This window comes from Petromyzon marinus, chromosome 50 (assembly GCF_048934315.1).
Source record: "Petromyzon marinus isolate PM22_M1 ecotype Great Lakes invasive population chromosome 50, UKy_Petmar_22M1.pri1.0, whole genome shotgun sequence".
Lineage (NCBI taxonomy): Eukaryota > Metazoa > Chordata > Hyperoartia > Petromyzontiformes > Petromyzontidae > Petromyzon > Petromyzon marinus.
In genome coordinates, this window is record NC_133716.1 from 7693074 (window position 1) to 7720136 (window position 27063).

At 45.7% G+C, this 27063-nt stretch overlaps 1 protein-coding gene across 5 annotated transcripts in view; it reads left to right on the forward strand.

Annotated features, from left to right (window-relative positions):
• LOC116953115 (potassium channel subfamily T member 2) overlaps window positions 1-27063 on the forward strand; it is a 224074-nt gene that overhangs the window by 144991 nt on the left and 52020 nt on the right. For all 5 annotated transcript variants that reach the window (XM_032972962.2, XM_032972966.2, XM_032972965.2 and 2 more), the window contains 8 exons: window positions 4001-4075; window positions 6661-6744; window positions 9758-9852; window positions 12153-12333; window positions 19421-19585; window positions 22396-22532; window positions 23505-23568; window positions 24557-24665. In XM_032972962.2, coding sequence (XP_032828853.2) covers window positions 4001-4075; window positions 6661-6744; window positions 9758-9852; window positions 12153-12333; window positions 19421-19585; window positions 22396-22532; window positions 23505-23568; window positions 24557-24665 — 910 coding nt within the window. The remainder of the gene's footprint in view (window positions 1-4000; window positions 4076-6660; window positions 6745-9757; window positions 9853-12152; window positions 12334-19420; window positions 19586-22395; window positions 22533-23504; window positions 23569-24556; window positions 24666-27063) is intronic.

Below are 27063 nucleotides of genomic sequence, written 5' to 3' on the forward strand. Positions count from 1 at the left end.
AAGTGCATGGCTCCAGTGGCTTCCTAATATCCGAAGGGAAGAGCGTTCCAGACGGCCGCAGAAGCGCATTTGAAAGCGCGCAAAGCAGGAGAACCAAACAAAAGGGGCACAAGATAGTGAATCATAAATACACATACACGCCAGCTGAATCCTTTTCATTATGCCACTATCTTTGACCATTCATTTGTGGCCCTATTGTTAATAATCACAAAAATGTATTATACCATTTTAAATCTCTCTGAAAAATTGTGCACGTGCCAATATACAAACTGTCATCTGCAAAATCCATTTTGATTTGTTTTAGATTTGGCACTGGGATCAAGCGAGCTTGGTAGAGGGCAGGGTCCCCTATAAGTCTGGCACAACAATGTTATCTTTTGAATCTACAGTCACGGGATTGCGGCTTACGTGCCTAAAACTCATACGTTGTAGGGTTCATTCAAATCTCAGCTCACGGGAGGAGAGTGTTTATATATAGTCGTCTTATCCAGGGGATTGCTGCTGCTAAAAGGCAGCGGAGAAGCTCGTGTCGAATCAGCTCGGTAAGTTTATGCCACCAGAAATAAATATATAACACAGGTCACAGTTTAACACGTAGGCTTTCGCGACCAATATTATTCATAATAAAGGTTTTTGGGTTAGATCGCGTTATTTATAAATGTGTCGTAACCCTCCACCACCCGACATGGCCAATCAGCAAAAAAGTGTCACGTTGACAAAAGATAATTAGTTCAGTACTTTATCTCACCGGTGTGTTGAAGAGTGAATCCACAACATTTACAGTTTGAATACGACGTTTCGCTGGTTATTACATCCAGCATCATCGGGCAATTCGCCAGAATGGTAAAGCCCTCACTTGCTCCCGCTCTTAAATAGAGCAGCAGGGTGACGTAATCATTTAACTCATTCAGGTGCAGTGATTTGAGGCGGAGGGGGGGGGTATTGTAATTATATAAGCGATTGGTAATCAGTCAATGGTTATGATTAGTAATGAGTTGTAGATTAGTAATTAGTTGTAATGTTTGTTATTGTGATTATATGCTACATTAGTAATCCGTTTATTAGTATGTGTTTCCCCTATAAGGAATTGTAGTTTTGTATTATTTAATAATACGCTTCCAAGCCGCACTAAGCCTGTAGCTGTCAGAGCGATTAAAGTTATTTCTATTTCTCTCAATTTCAATGGATTCTCTAATTAGTCTTTGCCAGTAATAATTAGTTTTACATAACACGTCAACGTTATCAAAATCAATTGAGTGTCCTTGTTGACAAGCATGTTCTGCCACTGCCGACAGTTGTGTTTGAGATAATTTAATATTTCTTTGGTGTTCTTTTAGTCTTATGCTGATGTTACGTACCATCTGTCCAATATAGCATCCGCCATATAAACAGTTAATCGGTGGGCTAAAGTAGTGAACTAATTGTCTTTTGTCAACGTGACACTTTTTTGCTGATTGGCCGTGTCGGGTGGTGGAGGGTTACGACACATTTATAAATAATGCGATCTAACCCAAAAACCTTTATTATGAAGAGGTCACAGTGCCGAACTGGCACTGCTGAGGTCCTGCATTCAGATTCGGATGTCATCTCCCTGTGATTACACCGAGTTCTCAAGTATAGTGAGTCGATTGTCAGCCCCAGTCACCAATGATTGTAAAACATACGTAGACATCACAACTAATATTTGTTTGCGCTTGCTTTGGCATATTCCAGCTATGAGGTTTAAGAAGAATAAAAAAACATCAGTTTCCTGCCGTTGCAAATGTACACGTACACAATGCTCCGGCTGCTTTATGTACGTGTACAGCACGTTGCAAATGCACTGCTGGATGAAGGTCGCTCCACACCGTGTTGGTCATGGAGGCGGTGTGGCCATACTTTTACTGTGTAAAGGCAAAAAAAAAGAATCCACTTGCAGGATTTTCGGAAAGAAAACCCACGTAAAAGAAAAATATATTCTCTGGCTGCTTGCTGACCCACAGGGAATATTGCTCTGTGACATGGAATGGATAATTTATTTCGTAACATGATGCTGAGAGCACAACTGGAAAAAAAATTGGCAAAACAAATACCAAGAAAAGATCGAGACAAAAAAAACCTCTCTCCAATTTGACCAAAAAGGATTCTGAGAGCATTGTACTATACATGCGATGTGGCGGTCACGGGACATGCATGCAAGGGATGATGGGAGTCGTGTCTTCCTGCTGTTTGTGAGTAACAGACCTTTGCCTATTGTTAAATCTATTAAGTGTCCAACCAGTATGCATTCTCCTCTGGTATTGATGGGTTTTCTCATCATTCACTGAAACTCTTGGTTTGGAATTATATTTTTCTTCTCGTGACGCCAATAGCTCAATGGGGTAAAAATAAAAATAGAGGAAATAAAACACGGAAATGATCACAGCCAAAGCTCAGACGTCATGGCCCTATTGACGATCGGTCCGGACAAGGTTATCTGACCTCCACACTCTCCCCGCGCCCTTGCACGGCACAGCCATCGGACACGCATTTACATCAGCAATTACTGCGGCCAAACATTGTCGTCAGAGCTTATTACCTTCGCTGCGGCCCGCAATTATGAGGCCCATTAAGAAGCCATGCATGACGGTGTAGCCACTGATTGGCGTGCGGTGCAAAGAGGACAAGTGGGCTGTCACGGTGGCTATGAGATGTTAACTACCTCGCCTGGCATACAGCAGGTAGTGGGTTCCATCCCGACCCTGACGCTTGTATATTGGGAGTTTGCATGTTCTCCCCGCAGTTTTGTGGATTTTTCTCTGGGTCCTCCGGTTTTTCCCTCCACATAATCACGCGTTTAGAGTATTTGGCTCCTATACATTTCCACATAATTTGTGGCCAGGTCGCTTCTGAAAAAGAGCTGTATAGCTCAGTGGGCCTCACCTGGTAAAATAAAAATATTAGTAAGTAGCCACATAGCTTACACTCACACTGCACCCAAACGCTTTGAAGCAGAGATGATATTATTTTTCTATTTAAGGTCCCTTCATTAGTCGTGTTCGTGGCAACGCTAATGGTCTGGATGCAACATCTGTCTAATTATCATGAATGCCAAATGACGCTGCACATTTCCCAGCTTTCAAAGTCACTTTAAAGCATTCTTTTTAAAAGCTATACAATGGTGTCGGCATTGAGCAGAGTAGTTGACACCGTCATTAGAACGTTTTTACACACATCTGTGAGTTTCAAATCTCGGTCGGAAATGTACTTTATTCCATCATCCCTCCGAGGTTGGTAAAATGGGTACTTACCTTGTGGGAAATAAACTGCAATCATTCCCCATGGAGTGCCTTGGCCTCTACCATGGAAATGTTGAAATTCCAGAAACAGAATAGCAATGAGTGTCAAATCATTGCCTGCTTGTGCAGGAAGACGCTTTGAATGGAGTTAGCCAAACATCCAAATACAGGACCACAGAGCTCTGGCAATTGCTATCGCCGATTTCGGCTGCCTTCCCACTTGGCTGTAGTTTCCTGTATAAACTAAATTTGAGACTTGCATAATCAGTTGATGTGTTTGGAAATGACTATACAGTACATCAAACCTTTTTCTGTATGCTATATTACGTAAATTTCCATTGTTAGGCACCCATACTTAATGATATACCCCATACTTTAGAGGTTATCAAATAATACATTCCATAATTTTCACGGTCACTGAGTTGAAACGTATAGCGATGAATGTGTGTCATTGTTATAACATTTCGTTATTTGTCAGTGTCAACCCCCTGGGTGTGTATATAGAAAGTGTATATGAATGTGTTTTCTTGTTTACGAATAGGAAAAAAAATAAGTGAATGTAATTGACATATCAGCCAATGCCAGTTAAATTGACGGTTGTATGCGTGATTTAAAATGACAGCTCAGGTTAGCGAGGAAAACAATGAGATAATCTTGAATTTTGTCTTAGTTTCAATAAATCAATGAATGGCTTTTCTGTATGACCTCTGACATTCTGACCAAAAAATTGTGAACTTGACCAGGGAAACATCTGGGAGCAAATCCTTCACATCTCATTCATCCTGGAGCTCACGACCTCCGTCCCATTCATCATCACGGTACGTGTGGCAAGACCACGGACACGAACATACTATGCAAGACTTAAAGCTTTCCTGATTGCAGGAATTCGTGCTCTTTGGGTCTTTCGGTGAAGCCACGTAGATATAAAAATGATTGAAAAATAAAAATGTCACGACGTTTCGATCGCAACACAAGCAATCGTCATCAGGTGGAAAAATAAAGCAGGAGAACTGTTGAGGCAGGAAAAATATATAATACATAAAATAGTTATATTTTTCCTGCCTCAGCAGTTCTGCTGTGTTGCAATCGAAACAATACAGAAGGAGAACTTCTGAGGCAGGAAAAATATAACTATTTTATATATTATATATTTTTACTGCCTCAGCAGTTCTCCTGCTGTATTTTTTCACCTGATGACGATTGCTTGTGCTGCGTTTGAAACGTCGTGATATTTTGTATTATTTGTATAATGTTTCTATCTACATGGCCTTACCGAAAGACCCAAAGAGTATAGAGTATACTATGCAAGGCTTCATATTTCCGAGATGCCAAAGTTGGCTTGGAGTCGGGTTTATCAGAGCCGGGCACTACTACTAATTACCACAGAGTACCGCAAACTACTGCAAAGTCCCGCATATTGGGTTGTCATAGCCCCCCCCAACCCTACAGCCAATCAGAATCCCCTGCAGCCAATCAGAATACGTGGCAGCCAATCAGAACGCACTGCAGCCAATCAGGGCGTGCGCTGCAGCCCTTCAGAATGCGCTGCAGACAATCAGAAGGCGCAGCAGTCAATCTGAATCCCCTGCAGCCAATCAGAACGCGTTGTAGCCAATCAGAATGCGCTGCAGCCAATCAGAATGCAGTGGAGCCAATATTAGAATGCGCTGCAGCCAATCAGAACGCGCGTTTCATCGTGGCACGGGGAACATGAGGGTGCATGGGAGGGATCAACTCAGGAGGCTGGCTCCATGGGTGGGGCACGGGGACCACGGGAGTGAAGGGGGGGCTTTGGAAGAGTGCACGAGAGGGTGGGAATCTGGGGGGGGGGTGGATTGGGGGGCCCTTTGAGGTACTTTGCTGCAAATGTGCGGTATTTATGGTAAATGGACCGGTAAATATGCGGTCGTACGTGGTGTGTTGTCGTCGTTTGGGGTAAACTTGCGGTCGTTCGTGGTGCTTTGTGTACATTTGTGGTAGTTTGCGGGAATGGTCCGGACCCCCACTAGGGTACAAGGTAGGCCTATCCAAACGAATCCTGCATTATTTGACCCCACGTTCTTTCTTCTTTTGTACGGCCGATATAGATGCGGAACAACAACTACAATTTCACATTCAGGTGGTCAAAGGAGATAACTGCGTCAGGAGCAGCTGTAATGTCTCCTTTGTAATGTCTCCTTCCCCTGTTTCCTATACTCAATATGAACAGTATTAGAAAAAAAATTACGAGGACAAAAAAGGCAAGATGGATGTGATGTGACAAAATAATTCCTGGAACAGTGCTCCAGACCCTTTTCCGGGTTGATATTAAGCACTGAATGTACCCATCCATGATGCGGCTATCATCGGCTACTTTATATATTTAAAACAAATCTGGCAGGGTGGTGATGTAACGGAGCAATGACTCTCACAAAATGTTGCAGTTGCAAAGCTTAAATTGGGTTAAACTCAGCCCATCATTCACCGTGTCCTGGCGAGATGAGAGTTATAAAATGCTTCGTAAGTGTCCGATAAAATGCGTGTTTAACAAAGTGAAGTGGAAATTGCCAATTTCGGAATTCAGTTGGTTTAGCTTGATGTGTCTCAGCTGTGGCTGCCCACCTACAGTGGCAATTTGGCCTTCATCAGTTCATGACTTTTGGGTACCTGTGTTGTGTATCGGTTACTGGCTATACTCGACATAAGCAGCGGTTCACGTGTTTTTTTTATTGGATGCAATTGTGAGAGCAACAGCCATACCAGACATTAGTACATCTAATCGGCATAATCAGTGGTTCACTGCAGCACAAAGACTCAGTCCCTACAAGGTGGGTGGTGAAGTTAGGAGATGTCCATGTGCTCGGCATTTGAAGGCCCGAAGACCAAAATGCTCCTGACATCTTAAAGTTTGTTTCACTTGGAGAGCAACCCCTTTTTTGGTCAACCCACCGCTGGATGAGGGCCTCACCACACTGTGCAGGTTTACACGTCGCTCTCCTCGTGGTCGCATGGCTTTCTCTCCGGGTTCTCCGTTTACTTCCCTCCACATTTAAAATCGAAATCAACATGTGTGAAGAGTATGTGGCTGCTGCTCTACATTTGCACGTGAGAATCCACTTTGGTCGAGCTATTATTTGCGATGGTGGCAAGGTCGCTTCTGTAAGTAGATCTGTATCGCTCAGTGGGCCTTACCTGGTAAAAAAAAAAAAATAGTTCAGTACTTCACCAAAGCTGGTGAGTGCTGGTTGAATACGGGGAGCAATGGCATTGCAACACAGTACAATACAACGGTTGATTTTGGCACACAGCCCTCTGCTGGCCACCTAGCCCAGGTTATGCGATGACAGGCAACATAATCGCAGCGCTTCATTACGTCCGCCGAGCGTTTGAACGTCACGCTTTTGATTTTTTTTTATCTTTGCAGATTTTTTGGGCAAACCTTCGGAACATTTTCATCCCAGTTTTTCTCAACTGCTGGCTGGCGAAGATTGCCCTTCAGAACCTAATAGTGAGTGTTCGTTCGTGATGCCCTCATGCATCAGCGCACGACGAAATAAATTCAGAAATAAAAACGCTAAGATTGCCACGACGTTGTTTCCATGATGCGAAATGATGTTCGATTTCACGGAGATTTTTCCGTAAGTTTTTCGAGTAAAAGCCCAATACAACACAGATGATCACACCTTAGATTTATATATACCACGGGTCAAGTTCATGGAGACTCACACAGACACACATAGAGATGGAGACTCACACAGAGACACAACAACAACAACCGCCATTCGCCACTAAGTGGCGGTGATATCACCACGACGCTTGTGCCAGAGACACACACACGGAGAAACACACAGCGACAGAGACACACAGACACCCACTGATAAGAATACACTCTCACAGAGAGACAAAGATACACACAGACATACACAGACACAGCGACACACACAGAGACATGGAGACACACGCATACAGTTCCAATTATAATGTGGGTAAACTATATTCATGTCCCCTGCTGCCTGCGTGATATCATGTTTTCACTCTAATTACGTCTAGCATTTTTAGAGTATTTTTTTGTACTTCCAGAGACATAAACAATTACTTCAAAAGTGTTTTAACCTCAGTTTCCTCAACAAAAGCCAGCCATAGTCTTCCTTATGGCATGCTACAACTCAGTAATGCGTGTCCATTCAGTTATAAAAGACGGATTACATAACCACCATGCCGTCAACTGCTCCCCGAGACCGCTTGCACTTAAAAACTTCAATGGGCAATATCCACAGATGTAGAAATCTAATTATGCACATTTGATATTTCAAAAAAATATGTATGCGAATATTTAGTTACGCAATAAAAAATTTAAGCAATATCAAAGGAGCAAAATGTAATCACTATTTCACGAGATTGTGCAACTCGGACAGTACACGATTACTGTGGGCCTCATACCGTACAATATATTGTACCATGGCGGTAACTCTCATCCATAAAATCACAAAGATCCCCCATGAAGCCTTTGACAGACTGTTAGTGCAAGTGCTGTTAGCGAGCACCTATGAAGGCCAGCACGGTACACAAAGGGGGTGTATGGCCAGAACCACGCCCGACCGCCTTTGTCTCCCCAGTGGCGATGCTTACACACCACACCAGGTTTTCATTTGAGGCTGAGTCGACCGAGGGGAGGCCAAGGACCGGTTGACAACATTTTCACGAGTTGTTGGCCGTGAGCGGGAATCGAACTCGTGTTGCCGCGTTCATAGCGGAGCGCGCTAACCACTGTGCCACCACTGCCCACCCAAGTGCATGGACACACTCACGCGTGGTTGCTCTGGGTGCAGCATATTTCCATCGTCATTGTTTGTTTCTGCAGTTTCACAGCAACGTTCTCCCTCCTTAAGTTGCTGTTTGCTTCTTCACACGCCACTGATTGCTGTGTTCGGCAAGCACGGTATTGTATTCTTCCAAGCGAAAAATGTATGATTTCATAGCTCAACACTTACCAGCCTCATCTCAGTGTGATGAGATACCTGCATATATCCCCCGTGCAGAAAGTTACTTAATGTCTAAGCGTAGATGTACGTAAGCAGTTAGACTATACCACAATCAGAATATTTAAACTGCAGGAGGAATCCAATGAGCTCATCGCATCTAAATCCAAACATTTTCAGGGCACCCCCAGTGGTAGCTGTCCTCATGGGGTACAAGGCGACTAGGCACTGGCATGCAATTGGGCATTAGTCTGCCAGCACCTCCGATTCGCACGGTTGGCTACGTATGGTGCGAAAGAAGTTCAACATTCATACACACGCGATTGATTTGTGTAATCCAAGTTGCGGGTCGTTATTTAGAATTTGAACCACGAGGCTGGCACACAACGGCCTACTCATTTCGAATGATGTCACAGGATATTTAACATCCACTGTGAACGACACTCATTCTCTGGTTAACGCACCCAGGGCAATAATCGGGTCCGGGCCTGCCGGAATCAAACCGGAATGCTCTGTTAATTCCAAAGTGTATTATTGTATTGTGATTCATGCTCACAAGTTTTCAATAGATGGACTCAGCAATACAAAAAAAAAGAACAATTACCACGACCACTTGCATGCTCCCCAACCCTCATTAACACCGCCTACGAGATTTAATGCGATCGTTCTCCACGGCCAAATTTACCCGAGTTATTTTTTTCCACCGCCGCGTTCTCCCGCACAATTTGCACTCCGCAATAACCTGCCATCCAAGGGGTGCAACGTGCGATTCCCAAAATCGGCAAAATGCCATCGATTTATATTTTTGTTTTGCTCATGACCAAGGGCAAGCGAGGTGCGTTTACGTAGTCGAAAGGTTCAACCACTGCCATCGGTGCCCGCCCTCTCATAGCTCCCCGTCTCGTGTGTTCGGTTAGTGCCGCGTGCCGTTCGCCACGAGGTCCGGCGTTTCTTTTCTGCACGTGCTCGGGACTTCTTCCTTCACTGGTCTGAGCAGCTCACTTTGGCGCTGTGGTGGCGAGAAGTTAACTCCCTCGCCAAGGTGTATAGGAGCTCGTGACCCTCACTCCTGTATATTTGGAGTTTGCATGCTCTCTCTCCCCATGGTCGCGTGGATTTTTATCCGTATCCTCCAATTCTCCCTCCACATTTAGAAACGTGCGTTTAGAGTGTTTGGCTGCTACAGATTTCCACACGATGAGCCACTTATTTGGGCAATCATTTGTTGTCAGGTCGCTTCTGAAAAATAGCTCGATAGCTCAATGGGCCTTGCCTGGTAAAATAAAATAAATAAAAATTTAGTTCAGTCACTTTCTCACTCGATTATACAGCGTTGCCAGATGTGTGCCAGCCGATATGGTGTATCCACCCCGTCTGGGAGAAGAATACAATTCTAAAGTACTCATAGAAAGCTCTATACAACCTGAAAACACGTTTGCAAGCTAGACAGCATAACCGCCTAGATCTACACAGTCACACCGTGTCCTCTCCTCCCCTCTTTCTCGTCTTCCTCCTTCTCCACCCTCGTCCTTGTCCCCACAGAATGACCTGCACAGAGCCATCCAGAGGACGCAGTCAGCAATGTTTAACCAGGTGCTCATCCTGATCTGCACACTGTTCTGCCTCATGTTCACATTGTGAGTCACTCATGACGCACAGGAGGAGGTGGTGGTGGTGGTGGTGGGAAGCGCGCGTTGCGTTTTGGTGGGGACACGGACGCAGCTCAGAATTGACCAATATTCAGCCAGGCGCTGCCATGCAATGCAATGAGGTAGTTACGTTTCTGTCGAGGCTGATTTGTTTTTCAGCTTGCTGAACTCTATGAATTATAGCCACTTGCACTCTGTGCTAATCCATAAGTGCAATGACTGCCACCTTATGGAAGAGGCTTGACGGTTGTTGTCACATGGAGAGACTTATCTCTGCCGCAGGGATGTGGCTCAGGGACTACCAATGGAGATAAGCGTAAACTAATTTCTCCCTCGGTTATGGGGAAACACATTATATATATACCATATTCACTGAATTGTATTGCACTTTTTCCCCATGTATAGTATGTGAAAGCAAAGGTTGGTGGTGCATATTGTGATCTGGTAGGTGTGTGTGTGTGCGCGATGAGGTCGGTCTAACTTTACGCTCTTAATTTTTAAATTTGTCTAAAGCGTTGAGATTGGTCACAGTGAAGACAACGTTTTGCATTTCTATACAAACAATGTTTATATGTGCGGTATATTAGATATATTAGGTATATCATGACTCACTCTTAAAGGATTCCATACAATTTCCTGGTTCAGCAATCGGTCATTTTAAAATCTTTTTTTCATGTAATTTCTACAGTTTTATTCAGTCCAATAGCCTAAATGTAGTACATTTATATTAATCTAATTAGCATAAACTTGTTTTTATCCATTCTCACAATAATGATTCGTTGAGTGTTTTGCGAGCCTAAGTTTCCATTTGAGCAGAAACGATCAATGTGTCCATAAACGTCTTACTATTTTTGCGCACAGACAAAGGCCCCCCCATATAGCCTTAACAGGCTGTTGGGGCAAGTGCTGTTAGCGAGCACCTATGAAGGGCGGCATGGCACACGAGGGGGGTGGGTAGCCCCTAAACGTAAGTCCTCGCAAATTACATTCGTTGTAAAGATTGAAAACGCATTCTAGATTAGAAACAAATTTCTTTACAACTGCTTATTGTGTTTAGTTTGTTGTCCTTCCCCACCCCCCAGCACCTCCGATTAGCGCGTTTGGCTCCGTACAGCGCAGAAGAAGTTCAAAGTACACACACACACAAAGACAAATCGCTAAGATGGCGAGCGGCATTTTCTGTGACCGCAATATGAATTGCTGCGGTATACATAGACTCACTGCGGTATCGCACCCAAGGTGTGAGTGAGCGGCCTGCCTCGGTGATACTGGCTTTCTCTGCCTCGCTCACATGCTTATTCAGCCGTGGTTACCACTTGGAGAGATTACATAATGTAGTTTTGCAAATGGGATGGCTATGCCTGCGTTCGATTTTGGAAGACAAATTCACAGACATCTTAAGACACAATACAAGCCTTTCTTGGCTTAATAGAGCTCAGTCATTTGTCCATTTAATTAAGAAGCAATTAAAGTATCATCATTATTTTGTGGGACATTGTATCTAATTTGCTGTACATGAATGCATAACAGTTAATCTGTCTACCATTTGGCTTACTCCAACGCCAACTTCGAATTATTCTTTGTCAGAATAACGGTAGCACATATGCTGTAGGGGTATAGCGACGCTCCATTGAGTTAAGCAAATGACCACACTTCACCAAAAAGTGCGTCTGTGAATTAAACCGTGTGTGCAAGACGCAGTAAGAATGCTTGAAGCATTACGCGTTTGTGTTTTAGACACAGACAGTGGAGTAATCTGCCCAATGAGTTCAGCGACCAAGACCAAGACCTCGAGACCAAATGGTGGGATATTGTAAGGACGCATCTTGGAGGTCACGTGCCTCTCTTGTGCAGTCGCTGCTGGCTTTGGTCGAGGGCACGAAGCGTCGGCAAGTGTGGTGGCATCAACGGCTTTGGGCCATGACGACAAGTATTTGGCTTCTGGGATAAATGTCCACGTGATAAGCCACTCCGTTGAGCGCTCATTTGTGGTCAGGTCGCTTCTCAAAACAATTGCTCACAGCTCAGCAGGTGTTACCCGCTTAATTAAATCATTAATAGGGACGATCTTTCGCTGTTTCTATTGTCTCCCATATTGTTACATCTCGCCCGCTGCTTGCACCACTGACGTCGTCTTGCCCGCGCTTCGATCGCTTTCCTTTCTCTGAACCGAACTTTTTGATCTCTCGTCACCCCCGCCCCCCCGCCCCCTCCTTCACCGGCCACTTGGCGCCGAACTGTAACTCCCTCGGACGTCGCCAACCCTGCCCTTCCCCCACCACGAGCAGCATCTGCGGCTTCCAGCATCTGGAGAGAGCGGCCGAGAACATTTCCCTCTTCAGGTCGCTCTACTTCTGCATCGTCACCTTCTCCACCGTGGGATTCGGCGACGTGCTGCCCAAGATCTGGCCGTCCCAGCTGCTTGTGGTCATCATGATCTGTGTGGCGCTCATGGTGCTGCCCGTGCAGGTGAGACGCTTTTCTTTTGGCGCTCGCTGTACAACCGGGGCGCCACGGTGGCCAGATGTTAAATACCTCGCCCGGTATACGGGAGGTCGTGGATTCAATCCCGACCCGGACGACTGCTGTATATCTTCTTTGGTTCTTTCGGTAAAGTCACGTAGAATGAGAATAAAATAATAAAATAACACAATAAAATTATACACTGACCATCAACACACGCAACAAAGACAAGTCAATCGATTTCCCCCCCCCCCCCGATGTCTCCTTCTGTGGCCCTCAGCAAGAGTTCTGAATGGATTCTTCGTCTGATGGCACGACGTCAATAACACAGTCAGGATAATAATTGGGAATTTTTTTGATAAAAAGACAAATGTAATTGTTTTCAATTGGAGCTCATGGAGCCTAACCCACCCAAACGTACAAAGGTGAGAGTTCTGCGGAACTTAATTTTTCTACAAAGTACAAATGTACCCTTACAACCTCATATAGGCAACTGATACTGTACTGTGGGTGTGTGCTACCATATATGTATTAACATTTGCTTCTGATTATAATTGTGGCCGCAAATATAATCTGTTTGACCTTGCATGGCAGCTTGAAGACGACGATGTTTGACTGGCTATGGTTTCACATGATCGATTATGGGCCTTATAGGGGTTTTTTTGTCTCGATGGCCTCCCACCAACATTAGTTTTGATGATGATGGAGATGTCTGCAGAGAGAGCGTGGTGCACACCATTTTACAAGCACGTGACCCAGTTCACGGCACATCCCATCCCTTGGCTTTCTTTGCACCATTAACGGGCACGTGTCATTAAGCAGTGTCAGGTTCCATTTTGGAACGCTACGCACTGTTACACGGAACATTTGTAAGCCACGTGGGATCTCGGGTATGGGATTTTCTGTGACTGCTACAACAATCTTGATTTGAAGCTTTCGTGACTGCAGGAATCCATACTCTCTGGTTCTTTCGGTAAAGTCACGTAGATTTTCACTCACCCACCCGTGCTGTTTTCGTTTACAAATTCAAGCTCATGGACATGCTAATTTCTCCAGCCCCCACCCGTCCCTGCACGCCAAAAACCCTCCCCCCTTTTCCCCGCCCGTGAACTCCTGCAGCCAAGAATCTACAAACCCCCATCTCCCCCCCCCCTTCCGTGCCTATATAAAGCCACAACAGCAGATCATTATTTCTCACCTGTTGACGGACGCTTGTGTTGCGACCGAAACGTCGTGTTCTTTTATTATTTTTCTTCTTCTATCCGCGTGACTTTACCGAAAGAACCAGAGAGTACCGCCACAACATTCAGTTGAAACAATGGGTACGGTTTTTTTTATTCAATCTACTGGCCTCTGTCCACCCAATAGTTCAAATAGGTGCGCTACAGACAATTGTCAGGGTGTGCGTGGTGGGATAAAGTGTAGGCGCTTCCACGTCGTCCGAGCGGTGTGGCCAGTGTAGAAGAAGAGGCCAAATACCCTCGAGAGGGCCTGTCTAGCGATCGCTCGAGTGGAGGCCCAATTTCCAGGAGTCGCGTAAGAAAATAATAGCTGGGCTGTTACCATGGGAGAGCACGGCTGAGATGCTGCGTTTTAAATATTCGTACAGTGGTGAGTTCCCGAATGTGAATAGAGTGTTCGCTTGCCTGAAGAAGCTCTCAGCATGTGGGGTGAAAAGTTGTACCGTCCGAACGCTTAATACAACACCAAAAGCACACCGGAGAGCCATAGCACAAGCGCGCAAACCTACACAGTTGCACGTGATCACATTAAACTGTTTAGACTATTTTCGTATTTCACCAGGTAAGTTCCACTGAGCTATGAAGCTCTGTTTTCAGAAGTGACCTGGCCACAAACGATCGTAGAACGACGTGGCTTGTCACGTGGGGAATTTCTAGCAGCCAAATACTCTCCTCGAAACGCGTGTTTCTAAACGGGGAGGGGAAAATCGGAGGACCCGGAGGAAAATCCACGCGACCACGGGGATGGAGACACGCAAACTCCAAATATACAGCAGCAGGCGTCAGGGTCGGGATCGAATCCACAGCCTCCTGTATACCAGGCGAGGTAGTTAACGCCTAGCCACCGCGACGCCCTAACGGCACCGTGTGAAAACAACCTTCAGGTTACTCACTCACACAAACGTCCAGAGAATTTCCCGAGGTGGAAATATAAAGTAATAAAAAAAAATTACGAACGTTTAGGTGCCACAATAACGCGTAGACAATCTATATTATATGATTGGCTCTGACAGGTTAATCGCAAATAGTTCCCAGAGCAGGAGAACGGCAGAAATAAATGAGGCACGAGGGAAAGAGCCTTTTGATTTATCGCTGTCAAATCCCTTTGTGTTTCAATGCCATTCTTGTTTTACACTTCCTCTCAGAGCCTCCCTTGCACAAAACGTCAACACGAAGGCAATTGGTCCGAAGAAAACAATGTTAGATAAAACATAATTTGTCTTAAAAAAAAAATCTCGTAAATGTTATTACTCTGCATCGATTGTTCAGTTACAATTGATTGCCGCACTCACAATCGTAATGGGTTTTTTGTGATTCCCTGTATTCAATGGAGGCGCTGCAATCACCGAAACGTGGAAATAATATTTAGTTATTGAATCATGTCCCCCCCCCCCGAATCTTGACAATTCATCTGATGGCAGGGGAGGCAATTCATTACTTGGAAAACTTATATCAATCTATTGCATGCATTTAGCTCCATACCAGAAAATGGCATTCATCTCCTGAGCATGTTGCCATCGTACGCAAGAACAACATTTATTTTGTATGATTTTTTTTTAAATTTCCGTTGCCCAAAATGCCAAGCGACCAGCAACAAACAGCGCTATTGAATGTGTCATGGATCAGAGTTAATACGTCCCTCGAATTGAGCAAGGTTGTCAAAACGTAATAAAAGAGCTGGTGGGGTGTATTTTGAAAGTGGTACAGTGTGCCACAGTAGCGAGATGTTAACTACCTCGCCTGGAATACAGGAGGCCGTGGGTCCGATCCCAACCCTGACGCCTGTATTTTTTTGGAGTTTGCGTGTTCTCCCCGTGGTCGCGTGGATTTTTCTCCGGGTCCTCCGGTTTTTCCCTCCACATTTAGCATTTGGCTGCTATAAATGTGCACGTGATGATAAGCCACTTTCTGAGAGACATGGTTTGTCGTCGGGTCGCTTCTGACAAAGAAGCTGCACACCTGGTAAAAAAAAAACACGTGTGATGGGAGAAGCAGAAAGATGTTGCTCTGTGACCCGCAGTGTGGTGGTGATGGTGGTGGTTGAACACAGAGTGGATCAGATGAAAACAGTCAGTGGTCTGGTCGACTTGAGGCCTCAACAAGGGTGGAGGAACAAGTGGGTTGACGTTCACGGGAACGAATAAACATCACTCATTCGAGCAAGTGGCGTTTATTTGAATAGAAGTTATTTGGCCAAACCAATATGGCGGATTAAAATGCCTTACCTTTCTTGTGAAGGGAATACAAATGTACGCATCCTTTATATTTGATTGAATACATGCATTTATGATGCAGCAAATATGTTTTAAATGGAAACGATAATGGGCAGGTGGGTTGTGTGCAACATCACAGGCAAATACAGTGCAGTGGTCCTTCGGTTTATCATATTAATTGGTTCTACGACAACCAATCTTTAATTGAAAATACCGTTAATCGAATGTAGGAAATACATGTTAAAGGTTTGATTTGTTCCAAGATGATCTGAAGTTTACAGAGCGGAAGTCTTTAGTTTATAATAGTTAAACACGCAATTTAATAAATGAACCTCATAAGAACATATTAAAGCATTAATATTAATGTTTAAAAAAAATATAGCATAAAAAGATGCACAAATAGAGCATGAAATAACAATTTCTACCTTAGGCTAAGAAGATGGATGGCTTTTTTTAAGGGGTTGATGGAGCAGTTGGGGTTGGCTGAGCTCTGGTGAGTCACTTCAGGAATCTTCCAGTTGGCCCAAATTGGCGGCCACGTGATATCGTAAAACATTACGTTAACAATGGCACCACATTGATGCGGATCGTTAATCGATATATCGTTAATCGAAGGCATCGTAAACCGAGGGATCACTATACAATTTTAAGACTGCTGATAAAACCCACGCATTAATCACAACACAAGGGAATGGTAGTGACCATTAACGAGAAGCACGTACATGTTGGAAAATGGTAAACCACTCACCTATTCAATTGAGTAATTTTTCCTATTTCTGAGTAGAAATTCAGTGACAATTGGAAAATAATCGTTCTTATTTTAGTGTCGGCCTTTTTGGGCAGTTGGGGTATTTATGTATTTATTCGAGCACATTAACCTGGATAATCCCTTGAGATGGAACTTCTTGTTTGCATGGGTATCCAGGAATATATAGCAAACAGTCAATGACACGTATACAAACATTATTCCATTATTATTATTATTATTTCTATTGAGTTGAGCATAACTTTTATTCCCGTGGTCTGTCTCTCCACTTCCCTCTGTCCGTCTCCGCATCTTCCGCCTGAGATAGCTTCCAATCCCGTCCAGTGTTTGATGTTTGATCATTTTTCTCCCCCTTCCCCAACGTGACTTTACCGAAAGAGCTAAGAATATAGTGTTCTCTCTGTCACTATCCACTATTGTATGCAGCCAGTCACCATTCATCGTGTCATTAAACATGAAAACGGCAAACCTAGAATTGTATTCACTCTTTCCGAAAGACATTTTGGAGACGCATTTGGACCTAAGCTTAATGCACTGCAAGGAGTGCGGTGTTGTCAAACACAACGTCCATCGGACGTAATGCTGCAAGCCTACCTTAAGCATGCTGCACCCGCAAATTTGACGTTTGAATATTGCCACCCAACGTACATTCACCGACACAAGCGGATCCTGTGCTGTGCACATTTCTGCGGCTCGCTCGCAGTGTGCGCCGCGGCGGTGGCGAGATGTTAACAACCTCGCCTGGTTTGCAGGAGGTCGTGGGACCTGATGCCGACCCTGATGCGCTGTATATTTGGAGTTTGCATGCCTCTCTCCCCATCGTCGCGTGGATTCTTCTCCATGTCCTCCAGTTTTTCTCTCCACATTTAGAATCAACGTGCGTTCCGATTATTTGGCTGCCACTTCGTTGAGCTGTCGTCTGTGGCCAGCTAACTGCTGAAAAAAGAGCTATATAGCTCAGTGGGCCTAGGCTCTAAGAAAAGCCGTCTCGGGCGTGGACCAATCAAATTCAAGGACAGTGCATATTATTATCAGAGTTGTCTTTTTTGTTTGCATTTTGACTGCTTGTGTTGTGGATATTGCAAACATGATGCCTTGAATAAAGGTGTCAGTTTTTGTGCAAGTTAAAAGGGTAAAACCTATTCCTGAAATAATAATAGTTTAAATGTTTAATTTAATACCAACGCACCTTTCCTCAAAGCCCCTTTTTGAGTAAGGCAGCCCCTCGCACCCGGTACGGAAACATGTGTCATTCGGTGGCAACGGTGAAGTACTGGACGTGCGGTACATTTATAAAGCGCCTTCACGGGCGCACTCCCACACAGTGTTATTAGACTTCAAACGCACACGTCACAAAGCACGGCCACCACCGTGGCACGGGTAATCAATAGCCAACCCGGCGCTGTTTGTTGCACAATGCAATTTACCATTGAAGATTACGCATCAGAGTGTGCCAGGCCAGCAGGGCAGTGCTCTCTTGTCGTGGAGCAATGAACCCTGTACCCTCGTGCAAGCTTAAGTGCATGGAAAGTATTTTCTTTGTGTATGCTGTGTCTCTCGCTCTCTCTCTCACTTTATTCACTGCCCATGAGGCAAATGTCAAACACAATTGCCATTAAATGCTCACGTTCGCAATTATTAATGTGTTCTCTCCCATAGTCAAGCAAAGAACGAAAGGCGTTCTCAAATTCCGATGTACTTTCTGGTTGTTGTTAGCATGCCGTCCAACGTTTCGCTCCACGTACTCGGGAGTTTTATTCAGCTGCAGAAACAATTCAGTGCAGACATCATGCCGAACAAGATGCGGTACAACCCGAAAACACATTGGAGAGGCGTGCAGCACTACCACAAAAAAAACCATTGCAGTCGGTTCTTCCTGTCCTAAGCTCGTTTGCTCGAGGCAACAACGTTGGAGTGGTCGGGCATCACATTCTCATCGCCACAGTGTCCAGGATGTCACTGCAAATTATTTTAATTTTCAATATGCATTCGCAATATCACAAGATGCGCTTTCATCGGGGGGTTCCTCAAATTAACAAGGCATAATATTGGAAAGAGCACGCAAATGCGCCTATCATATTTGAAAATCAAGTGATGTCCCACTCCAGGTCGGTAACAGGAGGAGCACTTTGTTCTTCTCCTGCGGAGATAATGACCCCTGGCAATTGAATGAGGAATTCCCACCGCTAGCTCTTGGCCACCAAGAAAGATGAGTACCACTGGACACTCCCTTGAGTGTGGAGATGATTTGATTGTTTTTCCTTTTTACTCCGAAAACATTGAAGATGTGGTGAGCAAACCAACCGACTAAGCAAAAGAGGATTGCATACAATACAGTGCAGTGTGGATTGATAGAAAATAAAAAAAGCAACCACATATTCAAGAGGCTGTGCCCAATAAGAGCAGTGTCACCAGCATCACCGGTCCGGGGACCACACTTTGGGAACCAGTGCTGTATGTTAGGTGTCGCTGGTTGTCGCTGCCGTTCAGTGGTCTTGGGTGGGCAGCGGTTAACGCTTTGCCCAATCGTTTGTTGTATGCATGCATGTTGAACTTTTTTTTTGCACCGTGCGTAGCCAACCATGTTAATCGGAGGTGCGGGGGAAAGGACAACACACTAAATACAAAAGCAGCTAAACAGAAATTAGTTTTGAATACAGATCACTTAAAAGTGCACAGCTCCAGTGGCTTCCTAATATCGCAAGGAAGAGCGTTCCAGACGGCCGCAGAAGCGCGTCTGAAAGCGCACGATGCGGTAACTTTGTTCGATGGCTCGACAAAAGCCGCTGTGAGGATGACCAGAGATCACGTGACGGTTTATGCTCCTTGGCGAGATCATCGACGCACTGTGTTCCGCTCTGACCCTGTGTTAGTTCGAAGAGCTGGTCTACCTGTACATGGAGCGGCAGAAGTCCGGCGGCAACTACAGCCGCTACAGAGCGCAGACGGAGAAGCACGTTGTCCTCTGCGTGAGCTCGCTGAAGCTCGACCTCCTCATGGACTTCCTCAACGAGTTCTACGCTCACCCTCGTCTGCAGGTGCACGCCGCGTAGTTTAGATATCAGTCGAAGAATTCGTGAGCGATTTCGCTATTCAAACTAGATTCGAAGCTTTCGTGACTGCAGGAGTTACTCTTTGGTTCTTTCGGTAAAGTCACGTAGAAAATAAAATAATAATAGAATACCACTTATTCGATTGCAACACAAGCAACCATCATCAGGTGAGAATGAATGATGAAAACACAGACACGGACACAACATAGGCAGACACACATGCAGAGAGAGAGACACACGGAAAGAGACACCGAGCGAGACACACACCAAGACAAACAGAAGGACGTGTGTCTTGCTCGGTGTGTCTTTGTGTGTGTCTCTCTCTCTGCATGTGTGTCTGCCCTAGTTGTTTCCGTGTCTGTGTTTTCATCATTCATTCTTACCTGATGATGGTTGCTTGTGTTGCAATGGAAACGTCGTATTCTATTATTATTTGATTTTATATTCTACGTGACTTTACCGAAAGAACCAAAGAGAATATTCTTGGTTCTTTCGGTAAAGTCACGTAGAAGGGAAACAATAAAATAATAAAAATATAAAACAATAAAATTATCACGACGTTTCGACCGCAACACAAGCAATCATCATCAGGTGTTGTGGTTTTCTACGTGACTTTACCGAAAGAACCAAGAATATGAATCCCTGCAGTCACGAAAGCTTTAAATAAAAAATTAACCAAAGAGTAATTCGCTATTCGTGTAGTTTACCGTATTTATTGTACAAGCAATGGGCCGTGGGTAGGCTCAGAGGTCTGAGCACTCAGGTGGCACTGATGGGATCCTGGGTTTGAATCAATTCAAACTGCCTGTGATTAAAGCCGGGTTCTCAAGTCTGGCAGTGAGTTAATAGTCCCACCCTGGTCACCTAACGGCTGCACATATGGAAGTTTCACATTTTAATGTGAGCGCCACTCGACACTCGTTTAAACGTGGCTACGTTTCTTTAGTTTTTGGGCTTTTTTTTTGCACGGGAGAAAATATTCTTAAAATGCTAAATCAATTTCTACCCATTACATTTTTTTTAAATGTTCATCCTATCAGGAACGCCGGGCATGCCTTGACAAGACTGCAACGAATGCAATGTCTAAGCCTCAATACCTGTCGCATTACTATTCACGTTCTTCAGAGTCTTAGGATGGTCCAATGGGCATTCCTAAAGCCGAGGTGAAAGTTCAAATGAAAGCACAAATGAATCCGTTTTTAATTGACTGAATATGCAGTAAGCGTGTGTATATTCTTGTACGCAACGCAGTTTTAAAGCATTCTGACGTGAAAATAAATTCAACAATATGTGGGCACCTACGCCATGCAGCAATGTCTTCATCGTATTCGCCAAACTTGTTTTCTCCAAACTAATAAATACTAAATTGCTTGGGAACAGACACTCGACACATTTGTCAATTATAAATTATGTAAAAAAATATACTAATTTAGATAAAAACCCAACTCAAAAGTGATCATTATCAGACAACATTAAAAATAAATAAGCAGACGTGTCTCTCATATGTTGTTTATATTCTCTACAACAACACGAATTATTGCGTTGAGTTTTGTTGTTTGCGCTGATGCATCACTGCCTGCGGCGGCAGTATCACAAACAAAAAAAAGAGTGTGCCTTGTGTGCCTACCTCTATCCATTTTCCAGGTTGTTTACAGATCAGATACACGGTTTTGTTTCAAAGCCGTTCGCCTTCGTGTGCCGCTGCTGCCGCCGCTGTTGGGTGTCACCGATGAAATCAATGGAGCTCTCGCGGAGATCAGTAGCAGCCCTAAGGGCAAGCGCAGCAGTTGGGCTTTTTATTCCATATGACAATGGGGGGGGGGGGGGGGTGGTGGGGGGTGGCAGGACTCTGTAAGCAACTTTTTATACGTTCATGTCGATGTTGGTGAGTGAGCCAATGGACGGCTGCTTTCACCGCACCTCCGGTTAGCACGGTCGGCTACGTACGGTTCAAAAGAGGTTCAACATACTTGCTACCGCTCCCCATATCTTACCTGAAGGACGCTGCTGGCGAATGATCAAAGCGAGCGGCGGTGTTGCTATGCGGTCCGTAGTTTTAAGCTGGTGACCGCAGTCGCAATTGGGGGGCTATTCCGAATTGTCCATTGGTGCAAGGGAGGGACTGGCCGCATCTGCCTTGCAGTCGGAGTAGAAGCATTGTTTGGGGTACATCTCGTGATGAGACTTGCCTCATCACTGAGACCAATTACCTCGTGGACACGTATCATCGCAGCGTAGCTGCTCTAATGAGTGGGCACTGGGTAATCACCTCTGCCGTGATGTATATCGATCGAGGGCCAACACTACAATGTTCTTGGGTGCTGTTCTCCCTATACTTCTCCCATGTTCCATTCACACTCCGTGCTCTCTGCTATGCTTATCGTGTTCCTCAAAATATCTGTGCTCCTTCCATGCCCCAATATCCTTCCATGTCTCTTGCTCCCACCATGCTTCTACCTTGCTTCCTTGTGTTTCACCTGTGCTTCTCCATTGTGCTCCCCCATTATTCCCCATGCTTCTCCGCAGCACTTCCCTGCCCTGCCACATGCTCCCCCTGTTCTTTCCCTGCTCTTTCACCGTGTTACCCCGATGCTCTGCCATTATTCCCCCACGTCCTCCTCTACCCAACGTGTGCCTGGCCTGCACATTCCTTGCTCGTGCTGTGCTTCCATTGTGCCCTCCCCCCCCCCCCTCCGCCACTCTTCTCTATCACGTTGTACACGTGGCTCCGCTGCGCTTCCCCCCTGCTCACCCATGCTGCCCCCCCCCCGCGCCGCGCTATCCAACACACGCAGGACTTCTACACGGTGATCCTGTGCCCCACGGACATGGACTCGCAGGTGCGCCGCATGCTGCACGTGCCGCTGTGGGCTCAGCGCGTCATCTACCTGCAGGGCTCCGCTCTCAAGGACCAGGACCTCGTGCGAGTCAAGTGAGACGACAGCAGAATCAGAACATTTTTGTCGCAATCAGAGACCGGTACAAGTCACCGGTTACAGAACAAGAAGTGAGGGGTGGGGGGGGAAGGGGGGAGGCATAAATCACGCGAGTAAAAAGCGCCAATATTGGCGTGGCAGGGTTTGGTGAAAGCGGTAGATTGGGCTTACTGGGGGAGCCTCTAGCAGAGAAGTGAACATTTGTATGAAGGGGTTAGGGAAAGGTAAGGGAGGACATAGCTAACATAAAAGGGTAGAAGGGGGACGGGAGAGAGGGGGGGAGGGAACGAGTTGGCGGGGGAGGGGGGAGCAGAATCAGAATATTTATACTGGAGGAGGAATCCAATGAGCTATAAAGCTTTTTTACACAGATGTCCAATGGGGGCGGGTCAGCAAGTTACAACAGCAAACGATACAAAAAAAAAACGCTTAGGAGCGCAAAATGGGGAAGAAGGTAATCAAGTCACGAAATGTAACTAAATAATAAATGCACAAATTATATAAATCTTTGGCAAGGCAGCAAAAACAACAACACCAACAACAGCAACAAACAACAACACGGACCACACCAAGATATCACCACACAGCAGCAATCCCTCAACACAGTGGCACATTAACATTGAACTATGGACAAACAGGTAAGGGATGAAAGTTACAAATCACATTTCGCAAATGCGACTGCTGTATCCATCACGAATCGTCTGCTTCAAGAGACGCACACATTCACGAGCCGAGTACAACGTTTCGCCAGTCATTACAACTAGCTTCATCGGGGCGACAGACAGATTTGTGGAGAAGTCGAACTGTTTCGTTCCTTATATATAGAGGCGTAGATGTGGTGACCACGCTTCTGTGCAAAGTGGCGGGGGGGGGGGGGGAGGGAGATAGAAAGAACAAAACAACAAACAGGAAAAACAAAACACCCGGCCTGACTGTGAGCGACTGTTTTTGCGCGCTGCGTTTTCCAGGATCGATGACGCGGAGGCGTGCTTCATCCTGACCAGCCGGAATGAGGTGGATCGCACTGCGGCGGTAAGCCTTCTCCCTTTCATCGCACGCTGCGTGCGTGGCCTGGGACGTTTCTTCTTAATAAGTTGCCTCTTCCTGAGGAGCTGTGCGGGCGGGGGCGGCGGCGGGGCGGTTCACGGAAACCCGCTCAACGGGGACATTGCTTGAGCACCCTGTGTGCAGGCAGAGTGCGATGCGGTCTCTGTGTGGCGCGTCCGTAAATTGCGCGTCTGCCTGGGTGATCTTCCAGGTTGCTGGCAAAGAATCCCGAACGTGTTTTCCTCTCAAATGCGATAATCACTGGTGGATGGCCGGCGTGCGGTTTTGCAAATTGCCTGTTGATTTAATGCGTTTAAACAATGTAATCTAATGCAATTTCAGATTTATAGAGTGCCGTCAAAAATTAATTTCGTTTATTGAATAGACACATTCGGATGTTTCACTAATACCATTGTTAATCCGCTGCTAGGCTGGATAAAGGCTTTCCCAGGGCATGTTTGCCATGTTTGTTTTTACTATACTTCACCACGATGGTTAATTCAGGCTTGTGAATTGGGGACTCGGGTCCAGCTCAGATATCACTCGCTACTGAAGTTAGCCATGACCTTGAACTGAACCCTGGTAGACAGGTTTTTAAGTTCAGTTTGCTTATTACTACAACACTTCTCCAGCCCTGTAAACACAGAGGAGAGCCTCACTGAGTCTCAAGGCTGTTATTTTCACGTGGGTCCTTAATTGAGATGGTTGGTCATTATCACAATATGTCTTTTAGCATGCATCTATGGAGAGCTGTGAGTTGCTATCCCCTCGTATGCATGGTGGGTTGCTCCCGATACTCCGGTTTTCGTCCGGCGTGAAGAACGGTCATTCCCGGTTGTGGTCAAAACCTTCCCAAGTGGTGGTGGTGACTTGGGGAGGCCTTCATCCAGCAGTGGATAAATCATGGCTGGCTGATGATGACGTGTGTGTGTGTGTGCAGAGCTCATTGCTGTTGCCTTGCCTCTGTGTGAAGGATCATCAGACAATCCTGCGAGCTTGGGCCGTCAAAGACTTTGCTCCAAGCTGCCCTCTCTACGTGCAGATCCTAAAGCCTGAAAATAAGTTCCACGTAAAGTTTGCAGGTACATTTTTGTTGTGTGCCGTTCACTTTCTTTGTTTTTTGTTGTTGTTTTTTTTCTACTGATCATTGCTGATTTAGATCACATTCGTCTGTACCACGTGCAGCGATCGTTTGTGTCCTGATTCTACTTTTTCTACTTTTGTTTCGGTCGAAATTTGTGCAGGTACCGTTAGGGTACCATAGATTTGTGGTGGCTTACATTTTTTGCAATATCTTTATTTCCCCCCCCCTCCCCCCCCCCACACAATTTATTCCAGTTGTGCAATCCGTGTCATGTCATGAGCTCAATCAATTTGGAAATCTTGCAGAGTGGTGCACCCTACGGCTCAGAGAATGGCTTCTCATGACAAATACTTCAAGTGGTCTTTTCACAGCTGCTTATTTCTCTCCACTCACTCCACTCACTCACTCCAATCACTCCACTCACTCACTCACTCCACTCACTCCACTCACTCACTCCACTCACTCACTCCACTCACTCACTCACTCCACTCACTCACTCCACTCACTCCACTCACTCACTCACTCCACCCACTCACTCACTCCACCCACTCACTCCACTCACTCACCCCACTCACTCACTCCACTCACTCCACTCACTCACTCACTCACCCCACTCACTCACTCACTCCACTCACTCACTCACTCCACCCACTCACTCCACTCACTCACTCACTCCACCCACTCACTCCACTCACTCACTCCACTCACTCCACTCACTCACTCACTCACCCCACTCACTCACTCCACTCACTCACTCCACCCACTCACTCCACTCACTCACTCCACTCACTCCACTCACTCCACTCACTCACCCCACTCACTCACTCCACTCACTCACTCCACTCACTCCACTCACTCACTCCACTCACTCCACTCACTCACTCACTCCACTCACTCACTCCACTCACCCCACTCACTCACTCACTCCACTCACTCCACTCACTCACCCCACTCACTCACTCACTCCACTCACTCACTCACTCCACCCACTCGCTCCACTCACTCACTCACTCACTCCACCCACTCACTCCACTCACTCACTCCACTCACTCCACTCACTCACTCACTCACCCCACTCACTCACTCACTCCACTCACTCACTCCACCCACTCACTCCACTCACTCACTCCACTCACTCACTCCACTCACTCCACTCACTCCACTCACTCACTCACTCACCCCACTCACTCACTCCACTCACTCACTCACTCCACTCACTCCACTCACTCACTCCACTCACTCCACTCACTCACTCCACTCACTCACTCCACTCACTCACTCACTCCACTCACTCACTCACTCCACTCACTCACTCTACTCACTCACTCTACTCCCCCCCCCCCCACCGCTGGTCCGTCATGGTCCCCACCCGCTCCTGGTCCATCATGGCCCATGCACCTCCTACGTACATCGTGCTCATTTTTATGCTAATTCCTTTGTCAAGCGTTTTGCTTCCTCCCACACAGCTTAAAGGACGCGACCTGGGCTTGGCTGTTTTCACTCCAACGCTGTCCTCATGACAGCACGGTCCCTTCACCTGATGAAGGCCACTTGTGTTGTGGCCGAAACGTCGTGATTTTTGTTATTTTATTTTTTATCTACGTGACTTTTACCGAATAGAACCAAAGAGTATGGTCTTTTGACCCTTTTACGCAGTCATGGGCACACTTTCCCACACACTCTCCTGCAAGATTATCTCGTCATGGCCAAAGTGATATAAGCAATCTCAGAAGTGGCGTTATTACTCAGTTAAGTGTTAAATGTCAATTATATACAAAACAAAAAAAAGTGTGCAGAACATCCCCTTTTGTCACATGACTGTGAAACCAATGTTTAATTCTCACAGCTGGAATTTAATCATCCTTGCTAATTAGATGTTCCATTTTAGAGCATTATCCAGCTAATGATTTTTGTTTAAGTAGTCAAATTAATTGCTGTATCGAACTTAATGTGATGCGTTTTTCTTCTTCTAAACAGTAATTGGTGACTTAGTTGAAATCAACTCCCTACACATGAGAATCCAGTTGAGAACTATTTTTGTGTGTTTAGTTTGTTGTCCTTCCCCCGCACCACTGATTAGCATGGTTGGCTGCGTACTGTGCGAAAGACGTTCAACATACATACCAACCCGCACTGAGAATTGCCGGGACATAACTCCAAACGACACTGGATAACACGCGGAAAGCACATCAGAGAGCAAAGGTGCTTCACGTAGATAAATATTTAAACGGAAACTTTTCCAGCATTATCATTCAGTTTAAAGAAAACGTACGGCCAGAGACAGCTGCCTGGGCTGCAATTAAGGATCCTCACAGCGGCACAAGCTCAGCACTGCGACGACCTCTCGGCCAATCCGACCGCCTCACGGCAGCACCCCCTTAATGCAATGCCGTCGC